The following is an 11783-nucleotide window of genomic DNA, read 5'->3' as shown; positions in this document are numbered from 1 at the left end:
TTTCATCACCGCGTTCTAAAATGTAATTTCTAAAATTCCTCCGCAACCAGCATTCACCATACATCCATCAATGAACGATATACACTTTATTTGTTCATTCTCTATATTATGAATCATATTCTCTTTTGAGACGTTTAATAATTAAACATATACTAAGGTCGTTATTCTACCTTATTTAAATGTATTCGTTCGTGGTTTTGTACTCTTCGACCGGACCTTACAGCGTGTTGATGAAAGCCTAGCCAGTAGCCATGATGGTTGGATGATCAAAAATTCAAAACTGTTCTAATACAACCTTGCGCATGAAGTCCTCTGGGGCTGTTACATAACAGAAACATATAAAATATGTTAAGCGTGCGTGTACGCATAAACAGGCCACAAATCATAGATTTTAAAGCATGGGTACCTAATCCATTGGTGAACAATTTGAACTGACCAAGAGCTTGTCGAATGAACATCTCAACACCGCTCACTACCGTGACTCCAACCTCTACAGCCTCTCGCAATAGCCGTGTGTTTCTAGGTGTATAAACCGCGTCGAATACTAGATCATATGATCTTAAATTTTCCTAATGAAGTTACAACATACGTTAACAATAACTACAAATGAAAGCACCTTTCCATGGCACACACACACACGTATATATAGAGATGGAACCTTGGAGACCGGTGTTAGGTGCACATCTGGTTCCATGCCAATAGCAGAACAGTTTGCAAGAATCATTCCATTTTGGGGACAAAACGTGTCTAGTTGTTCGATAGGCAAAGCCTCACCAGAGACTGCACGTGCAAGAGACTGCGCTCTCTCTGTAAGCAAATATTTATTTAAGGTTCAGATATAATATATATATATATATGACAGTCAAGCATATTTAGTCAAAAGGATTTACCAAAATTGCGGTTAAATATCACTACATGGGCGCCTTTGCTTTTGGCTCCAAAAGCTAGTGCTCTCCCTGCACCTCCTGCTCCAACCAATACAAACAATCTTCCACTTATCGGGGATCCATTTTGTACTTCTCCCTTTAAACTCTGCCTCTCTGTTCAAGATAGACCAAAACTATTTTGGTTATCGTGAGAAATTGTCAACACTAATCTATTATTACAAAATAGTCGAGAAAACAAAAGGCGTCGTGCTAATAATATGTGAAAACTAGAGAGCGTTTAATTCAAATTTAAACCATATCATTGCATAAGATATAACGGTACCTCGCAGTGCATCTTCTATAGCAGTGATGCAGGCATCACAATCTGTGTTGTAACCAACCAGCTTCCCGTCACTTGGCCGCCTAACAATGGTGTTTACAGCTCCTATTGACTGATAACAAGTGAAGAATGTGAACAATCAGTTGATTTGCACCAAAGGTTTAGTCTTTTTGCATTTAATTGCAGACACTTAAGTGAGTAAAACATACTAAGTAAAGATTATCCAACTTTTGTTACCTTAGCAAGAGGGTCAACTTCATCACAACATGCTACTGCTGCTTCCTTATGCGGCAATCCAATACTATATGTTCCATCAAAGAGAATACATACACGCATTCGAAACACCTAGTCAATACACAGTGTTATATTTCAGAAACAACCTAGTTAACTCATCAACATCTTCGACTACATAAATCACGATAGCAATATTAACAAAGATTATAAAGCATTATATTCAAGTATACAAAAATACTAAGTAGCTAAAGAAACAATCACTATTTAAATCATACGAAGTACCTGAAACCAGCAAAATCTGTACACGAATACACTCTAAGGAACTCTTTAAGATTATCAACGAGAAGCGGGACATAAATTCCATTAAAACCGCAATATCTGAAAGCAGGATTATGCAGCAGAGGACCTTTGCTATGACCTACTGGATTTGAGACAACACCAAATACTTTTGTATCCATATCCACATTATCAAGCTTATAAACATTCTTGAGGCTGAGCAGAGAAGGTAAACCGGGAATCGGTCTTCCACTTAAAGAACCACAAACCATAAAGGCACCGTATTTCGGGCCTAATAATTGGCTTATAAGGCCTCTATCTCCAACAGCTCTCACAATCACAGGAACCTACAAATTTAACACAACAGCATTACGGTTACCAGATAATCAGTTGATTAAAGCTATGAATAGGTAGACACAATATATATTTTTGCTAATTATAAGTAGGGCTGCAAACTAGCCAGACCATTCATGTGTGGATCGATTGAAAGCTCGAAACGAGCCGAGGCTTATTAGGCTCAAGCCGAGCCTGAGCCTCAACTAAAGCTCGTTTAGCTATCCAGCCCGGGCTCAAACCATGTTTGGAAAGCTCGTCTAGGCTCATCAAGCCTTAACGAGCCTAGTGCATTTTTTTAGAATTTAACTCTTTTGAAGTTCTATGTGTTAATTTCACAATGCACAGCCGAGCTCAAACCAAGCGTTGGCTCATTTAAGGTGCTGCACAAGAGCAATGCCACCTCCGAGATTTCGAATGCCAAAGACAACTATAAAAATGAGCTTGTGTATATTTAAAAAAAAAAAAATTGGCTCAATTAAACATAAAAAGACTAATTGCTAAATTATTAGGCCCTTTTTCTCAGATTTTTTTGGCTCAATTTCACTTGTTAATGTTTTATAAAAATTGTATGACATGTAGAAAAAAATTACAAATTTTGACATTTTGGGCTCCCACGAAACCGTGCCCTAAAACTAAAGCCCCTGAGCTCAAGATGGGGTCTGGGATGGCCCTGCTCACGAGCTTGAGCTCAGGATGAGGTTTTATCAACTGTATAAAATAATTTTAAAAATATATAAACTTTACAACCAACCCAATATGAGCTCGAGCTATAAAAAAACAACTCACGAGCCGATCTCGAGTTTTAGAAAAAGTGCTCGAAACAAGCCGAGCTAGAGCCTAGTCAAAACAATAATATCTTAATACTGCTAGAAGACTAAGTTGATACCTGTGAATGAGTAAGGACATGAAAAACAGGTGCAACATCAGTAATATACGCAACCTCGGTCACAACTTTAACAATATCAGCACCAGTAGATTGAAGTCCTACAAGCAAATTGCCTAGTGTTTCTTTGCAACAAACTCCGGTTTTCGATTTCACATAACTGGATACTATTATCTTGCTACTGTCTCGTTTTCGCATTAGTTCATTGATCACATCAGAAGAAGCCAACTGAAAGTAAAGTACTAAAACTAACTTCACATTATCAAATTTAAGATGCCTTGTAGTGATAATGTAGACTAGACTAACCTCGAAGTCGATTTCGATGAATTCAACGTTCAGTTCGATGGCGAGTCTCAGAATTTGCAGCCATTTGTGCTTCAAATCTTGTTTGTGAGATTTATTCTCCGGATTTAACCTAAAAATGATGAACATGCATTGAATTATAAGCCATGAGTGAGATATCCATGCATAATGATCGTTTCGTGTCGGTTGAAACCAGTTCGGTTTGGTAACAAAAGTCAAAACCGGTTCACGATCGGTTTCGGTTCGGGCTGAAACCGGTTTCTTAACCAGGTTACAATCGGTTTCGGTTAGGGGTTTGAACGGTTTTATCCTGGTTTTGGCCGCTTTCAGTTCAGTTAACCGGTTTTGGTGGAAAAAAATACAAACCGGTTCCGAACCAATAGTTTCAAACTGGTTTCTACATTATTGGTTTCAAACCGGTTCAATTTCGGCTAGATTTTCATTTCGGTTTGATTAACCAATTTATATGCCCACCTATAAACGAGACTCAAACCAACAATATTCTATAACGAAAGCCACCATTGGTAAAAGTATATAAAGTGCATATCCGCTCTGGACGTTTTTATTGTCTAAGCTAAACTAGTAGAGACAGACCTGAACTCGGCTTTTTTAGTTAATGAGAGAGGTCGAGCATGACTCGTTTATTGATAATTTATTTATAAACTACGTTTACACTTTCTTATATGCATTTTTGCAACAACAATAGTATTCACATGTAAACAGCAAACATTATTTGGTTATTTTTATCAAATGTTCGTGTATAATCGATATTATTATATAAATATGTATATTTAATATGTAAAAAGATTATAAATAATGAGCTAGAGCAGACTTGCAAGCGCATCTTGGACCTTTTAACTGAACGAGCTTATTTTAGGCTCGCAGTCAAGCTTATATAAGCCTGGCTTAACTGACTCGTTTACAACATCAACGTTTCTCTGGTCAACTTTTAGGATAGTTATTTTAAGACTAGGTGGTATAATGAAATCAAACATCAATCAATCAAGCCCTGTATATCCCACCCGCATAGCACGCTATCGGTAGGGTCAGGGGAGGGTGGGATGTAGGCAAGTCTTTCCTCTATCCGAGAGAATAGAGAGGCTGCTTCCAGAGAGACCCCCGGCTCATAAAGCTACATACAGGTAATAATAGTAAACATACATCCTACAAGCAAAAGACACTTAGCAATACATAGATAACAAACTACCAAAAAAGAAAGGAATCTGTAACCTACTAAGAAAAGGGCATAAGAAACAAAAAGCAGCATCAAAACAAAAAAATATTCATAAACAACGAGGATCAAGACTAGCCAACTAGACCCTAAATAGAAAGCTAAGCTAACTAGGTGCCTTCCCCTAGAAGTCGCTAACCTTAATCCTACGTCTCCACGAATCTCTATCCTGGACCATGTCCTCAGAGAGGTGCAACTCTGTCAAGTCATGTCTAATTCTCTCATCCCAAGTCAATTTAGGTCTGCCTCTACTCCTCTTTCCTTCCACAATGAAGGCTTCCACTACTCTAACTGGCGCTGTTGTCGGTCTCCTCTTCACATGCCGAAACCATCTCAATCTCCCTTCCTTTATTTTCTCTGATATGCTAACTATTCCTAATCTTTCCCTAAAGACCTCATTTCTAATCATATCTAATCTAGTGTGTCCGCACATCCACCTCAGCATCCTCATCTCTGCCACCTCCATCCTGCGCTCCTGTGTCTTCTTGATGGCCCAACAGTCTGTTCCATACAACATTGCAGGTCTAACTGCGAGTCTATAGAATTTCCCCTTAAATTTAGATGGGAACCGCTTGTCGCACAAAACCCCAGTGGCTGCTTTCCACCTACACCATCCAGCTTGTATGCGGTGGGTTATGTCACTGTCTATCTCTCCATTGCTTTGGACAAACGATCCTAGATATTTAAACTTCGTTATCTGCGGAACCACCTGGTCCTCGATAGTGATCTGGGTGTCCTCGCTATCACCAACACCACTGAAGTCACAACAAAGGTACTCTGTCTTAGAGCGACTAATTCTTAAACCTTTATCCTCTAAAGCTACACGCCACTCCTCTAGCCTTTCGTTCAAGCTTTGTTTAGTCTCAGCCACTAACACAATATCATCCGCAAAGAGCATGCACCATGGGACAGGCTCCTGAATCGACTTGGACAGCTCATCCATGACTACCGTGAAAAGAAATGGGCTTAACACCGATCCTTGGTGGAGTCCCATCTCCACCGGGAAAAAATCAGTATCTCCTACCGGCGCACGAACACTAGCTTTAGTCCTGTCATACATATCTTTAATTAAGTCTATATACTTTCCAGGTAACCCTCTACCTTTTAAACTATCCCAAATTAGTCTGCGTGACACACTGTCATAAGCTTTTTCAAGGTCGATGAATACCATATGTAGGTCCCTCTTTTTCTCCCTATACTTCTCCATTAATCTTCTCAATATGTGTATCGCTTCCGTGGTTGACCGTCCTGGCATGAAACCAAATTGGTTAATCATAACCTGCGTTTGTCTCTTAATTCGGGTCTCCTAATTCGGGTATAATGAAAGTAGCTCATAATCTCATATGAAATATTTAGTGTGGTTTTAGAAATGAATGAGAGAAATTTAGGAATAAATTATCAATTATGAAATGACCGTTATACGCTATACAATCTCTAGTTTGTATGAGTTAATCTGTTACATTTTGATAATGGGTCGGATACTGATAATCCAGTCTCAACCCTGTTTATAAAAGCGTGTCTTATATCCGGCCATTTCCTGTCGGATATTTGTTAGGTAATAATCCATCCGATATCGGGCATGCTCGCGGGTGTCATATATATATATATATATATATATATATATATATATATATATATATATATATATCCATTAGTTTGTAAAAAAATATCTGTTGAGATTTTCATGCACATTACCATTATGATTCTTTTATACATTTTATCAATATGACAACCATTACAAATTAGAATACAATTTATATTAGTGTTCTAACAATAGATGGTATCATTATAATTTCTATATAATCTTATATATATACTTCACAACATACAAAATATAAATAACTAGGGTTGTTATCCGCGCGTTGCGGCAGTGCAATTTGAGTCTGGTTATTAACCTCAATTTTATTTTTGTGATATTCAGGTGTTGTTTTCAAATTCAAATCAGGATCATGATGTAGGCTTTAATATTACGTGTTAAATACAATAGTTATAGTTAAACATATAGTTATATAAGTTATAGTTAAGTAACTTAATTTGATAAAAATGATAATACATATGTGTATGTTGTATTCATATTAATAACACTTACATGCATAAATACTTATGTTGAATCTAATATAACATAAATATAATAACACTTATGTGTATAAATGTACATGTATTGGTACTTTTTTGTTATAACAATGATTAAGAAAATGATATATGAAAAAAATGAGTGGTTAAGAATTGATAGTTTGATGAATTGTATATTTAGTGAGAGAAGGAAATGTTGGTTTTTAATATATATATATATAATACCTATAATACATATCTCAAAAGAAAAATAAATATTTTATTTATATATATAAACGTGCCAAAATAAAGCATTAATAGGCAAAGGTTAAGAGGAGTATGTTTCGGGTAAACCGGTATGTTGTTTTGGGTAATCGCGTCAAGTATCATCTAATCTCATACCAGTCTCAAAACTATAAAGAAATTTATATTCTAGCACCATACCCAGCATATATGTATCAGGTTTCGAGCACATACGTTTCAATTTTGTTTATACCCGTTAGAGCATTCTCAATGGGTTCTTTATCTTCATCTTTAAAATTTAACTAAAAAACATAAATTCATTAATTTATACATCATTTTCTAATAACCTTCCCCAACCCATTCTCCATTACCATCTATATACTTTTTTTTCTTTTTCTTTCATTTATAATATTAACTTCTGACTATTTTGTCTTATTATCATTTTCAATATAAATTGATTTATAATACATATTTATAGAAAGGTAATTGGAAATGGAGTATTGTAGCAACACTCTAAATTTGGAGGCTTCCTATATAATTTCACTAAAATTTAGAGATGAAGTATGGAGATAGAAAATGAATTAGAATTATTATTTAGATGTTTTTTTCTAAATTTTAGAAATGAAGATATGTATGGAAACCCATAGGAATGCTCTTAAGACTCTTTAGACTCATGTATTTTTCCATCCATAGGACCAAACATGTGAACCCGAAAAGATATAACAATATGATTACCTCGAGCACCGAAATTAGTTATTATGTGATGATGACCGACAATAGAAGAGAAACATTGGAAGCGGGGACTAAGGCTGAGGGGTGCGGAGCGCTAGTCAGGGCGCGTGAGGGACTTCGATAGCGCCCCGGGGCGCGAGAGCCACACCACCGGGGCGCGAGAGGGGCGCGAGAGGGGCGCGAGAGCGGAAAACGAGGCAGGCGCCAGGAGGCTCGCGCGCGTGAGTGGCTGTGGGAAATGGGAAAGAGCCGTTGGAAGGCTTTAATAATGAATAAAAATATTTTTTTATTTTTAACAAAATCATCTATATATATCACAATACATATATCACAATACATATCAAACACAACCATTCTCACATACTACAACCAAAACGAATATCACACACCACACCCAAAACCCAAAATCACCCTATCTTCGAAACCTTTTTTTAAAAACATGTCTGGAAATTGGTACCCAAACCTAGATTCAGATTACCCTTACGACGATTTATGGTCGGCACCGGAACAACCGATGTTTTATTCGGGGTCGCAACAATCATCCGGCTTTCAACCATCCAACATGCAACCGTCTCCTAACTTTGTAGTTCCGGAGACACAAGAACCGGAACCAGAAGGTGAAGCTGCGGGACAAAGAAGACGCGTCCACCGGAAAAAACAACTTGCAACGGACGGGTCGGGTTCGGCTTCGACCGGAAGGGCGAAACGGAAAATCACTCCGTGGTCATCGGATGAGAAGGAAGCCCTGTGTCGGGCTTGGATAGCCATTTCTGAGGATCGGCGTTGCGGTAATTGTTTTAACGTTTTTAAAAATGATTGTAAATAAAAAGTTAAATAAAAAAGTTAAATGGCTTACAAATTTATTTACATAATTTTGCAGCCGACTACCAAAAGAGCAAGGTCTTTTGGACAAAGGTTAGGGAGACGTTCTATTCGCTCGTTGGGAGTACAGAGCGGAATCCCGATATGATTTCGGGTCGGTGGACCGAAATTAGAAAATTTGTCGGCTTGTTTACTAATCTGTTCAACAGGAACGCCGGTCATATGAGACCAAGTGGCAGTGACGATTTGGCGGTCTATAATTTCACTGTCGAAGAGTGGAAGCAGGAGTGCCTGCGGAGGTATGGGGCGGTGAAGACGTGGGACGGTGTAAAGTTGTGGGAGAGGTTGAGAAGGTGTGCCAAGTGGGTTGAGCTGGTGGCGCCGGACCTTGATGCGGAAGTAGGGCCGAAACGGACTAAAACTAGTTCGTCTGGAGCGTACAGCACAACGGACGGGTCGGATTGCCGGGTTGGATTCGACCTAAACGTTGCGGGGGAGGAAACGTCTTCACCGCCGAGGAGGCGGCCATTGGGAAGGGACGCCAGGGGGAAAAAACCGGCTGAGGGGGAAGCCGTAAACATCAACGATCTTGTTGAATCCCTCAATAAATTCAACAAAACCCTGGAGGTGGTCTCTGTTGACAAAAAGGAAAAAAAAAGAATGAGAGATTTGGACTTCCTTGCAAGAGACTTCAGCCACCTAAATCCGGTCGACCAAATGCTGATGGAAAAACAAAAGGAACGTATCCGGAAGAGGTTGATCGAAGAAGACGAAGCCGAAGAATAAGAATAATGTTAATGTGTTTTTTTAATTTTTTTTAATTAATTTGTTTTTTTAATTTTTTAGTACTTTAATTTTTTTTATATATTAATGTGTTTTTTTAATTAATGTGTGTTTGTTTAAATAATTACTTGTTTTTTTAATAATACGTTTTTTTAATACATTTATAAAAAAATAAAAAAATAAACCGCTCGCGCCCCCTCTCGCGCCCCTCCACACCATGCCCCGGGGCGCTATCACCACTACCAATACCCATCTTATCAAGTTTCTCTCTCTGCCACACGTCACAATATTATTGGATGGCGCCCCCACTCACGCCCCCTCTCGCGCCCCCCACACCCCTCAGCCTAAGAAGAGGCCACAAAGTTGATGTGTTCTGTTCTGTCACACCTATCACCCCCATACTTTTGGTGTACCATGTTACATTAAATGTTACGTTTTTTTTTGTTTTTCTTGAAAAATCCATGGTTTTTAGTGGTTGAAAACTTTTATTCAGCCTATTAGCCTATTGATAGATAATCTTACATTTGTACATTTGTTAAGGTCAATATCTTATTATTAGAGACTTTATCTCAAGACTTCTCAATTCATTTTTGTTAAAACTTGAATTGAATACCTTTAATTTTTGTTAAAACTTGAATTCAATACCTTCAAATTTTGATTTAAAGATTTTGCCGCGCAAATAAACTATAAACCTCATTGGTATCAAAGCAAGATAAGATATCATGATCCTATCTATGATAACTGAGGTGAGAAAATATGCTTCCAAAGATATTATTATGTGGACCGTGGGGGTATCCACACATTTAACCTCAAATCACATGAATCAAAGTGAGGCATTCAATGCAAATATGTACTATTCATAAAAATAGTTAAATAGATATGAAAGATATATACACAATAAAAGAAAGATAAACATAAGCTAATTTTGGGTGATTAATATATAATATCTATTCTATCAGAAGATAATTAGCCGACTTAATGTACTAATTATAGGTTAAACGTGACATGGATGTATAGCCACCAACCACTTGTGTCGTCCAGTGTCCATGTGCATCTGCACCTAGACTTTCGTGTCTTATCCCACTAGGATGAAACTACATCACAAGGGTAAAAAGGGTATTTGGTTGTGCCAAATTTTTGTATACTACTGTATATATTTTGGTTTGTGATACCTACCCTGTTTAAATTTTTAGCTTGATACAATTAACCGCTTGATTATTAATTTTATAACTCATCAATCTGATTAACACATTTACAACTTTGACACGGTTATATACACTGGTTTAAAGGATGGTTATGGTTAAGTCACATAAATTTAAATATGTACGGGTTCGAGTTATCATTAAAAAGAAACATTGGTCATATTCGGGTGGAAAAGTTTAGCATGAAACCCGTCCAACCAACACAATTGACATCCTAGGATTAAATAAACAAAGTTGTGGTCCTGTGGATGCTCTAGACTTGCCAAAATGACATTATGGATTAAGAATGACAAATAAACTCGACTCCGCGCTGAAACATTAGATGAGATTCGTTTTTAAAAATTGAAGGATATAATATTTGAAGAGACATACATAATTACATACCCATAAACATTTTATTTTTATGAAAATTAAGAAAATGATAAATATAATAGAGTAATCTACTACTATATCTTATTTTTCATATCCCGAATATCTTTAGAAGATAAAATTATATACGAATTTAAATATATTTAAAAACCATACTGATAACTTTTAGTAAACACACATGACACATTTTCATATTCAGATACGAGAATGTGATTACCAATACTCATTCCAAACCCGTCTCATTGTCATCCTAGTCAGGACTCAACCAAAACCGGAATACGTAAAGTAAAAGAACACGAGGTACCTGAAAGAAACAATAGTAGGAAGAGTTCTTTGTTTAAAAAGAAGCTCAATATCCGAAATATGCAAGTAAACAACAGAGTCCATACAAAGCTCAACAAGATCTGCACCTTCGTCTTTTGCTCTGTCCATTGCTTTCACCATATCTTCTTTGGTTTCACTTTCTATTGTAGCACATACCAACACCTTGTTCTTGAAACCCATCTATGTGTTTGTAGTGGTGGTTAATAGGTAGAGTGATGAGAGTTATGTATATATGTGTGACATTCTTTATAGTATGGTGATTAAATTGAAGATTGTAATTTGTTGTTATGGGCTCAATAAATGATTAAATCACAGCTTATGGCCACCTACCACATCTCCTGACTCTTTTCCAATCGGTGTTTGTCCCATTGCGAATATATGGGAATCTATCTTAATATCTAACCGACTTTTTTTATATTTAACTTTTAATATTTGTTGTACACGAGCAGCAAAATACGATTGAATCAAGAATACGAACATTAGAACAACCGTATTTTGGAAGATAAACTCGTCTCAACTCGTTTCTGTTAAACTTAAAACACTTGGCACGCCAAATATGATTTACTAATTCCATGTTTAAACTAAGCAAATCCTAAGCATATTAAGACTCAAACTAATAAATAAATATATAAAAACTAAAGGGTTGAGATAAACAATTTAAATTGAATTCTAATCCAAGTTATGCCAGCATTTTTAGCGTTATATTTAATATTTTTTAGAATTTAAAACAAAACTTTTAATATTACTAACTTTCAAAACTTTGAATATAAAAATATATATACTTTCA

General features: G+C 36.8%; 1 protein-coding gene across 1 annotated transcript; it reads right to left on the bottom strand.

The window, feature by feature from the left end:
* LOC143553335 (bifunctional 3-dehydroquinate dehydratase/shikimate dehydrogenase, chloroplastic-like) lies at positions 1 to 11365 on the bottom strand. The gene is made up of 10 exons (XM_077043355.1): positions 10977 to 11365; positions 3242 to 3350; positions 2939 to 3163; positions 1723 to 2063; positions 1444 to 1507; positions 1210 to 1318; positions 891 to 1040; positions 659 to 807; positions 407 to 569; positions 1 to 318 (listed from the first exon to the last, which is right to left on the bottom strand). The coding sequence occupies exons 1-10, from the start codon at positions 11174 to 11176 to the stop codon at positions 275 to 277; spliced, it is 1554 nt and encodes a 517-aa protein (XP_076899470.1). The 5' UTR covers positions 11177 to 11365; the 3' UTR covers positions 1 to 274.
* Between the last annotated feature and the right edge of the window lie 418 nt (positions 11366 to 11783).

The sequence above is a fragment of the Bidens hawaiensis genome, unplaced genomic scaffold (genome assembly GCF_021521415.1).
Source record: "Bidens hawaiensis isolate Kalapana, Puna unplaced genomic scaffold, B.hawaiensis_p1.1 tig00017166_1, whole genome shotgun sequence".
NCBI lineage: Eukaryota > Viridiplantae > Streptophyta > Magnoliopsida > Asterales > Asteraceae > Bidens > Bidens hawaiensis.
Note: the sequence above shows the minus strand (reverse complement) of the source record. Positions and strands in the feature narration are given on the sequence as shown.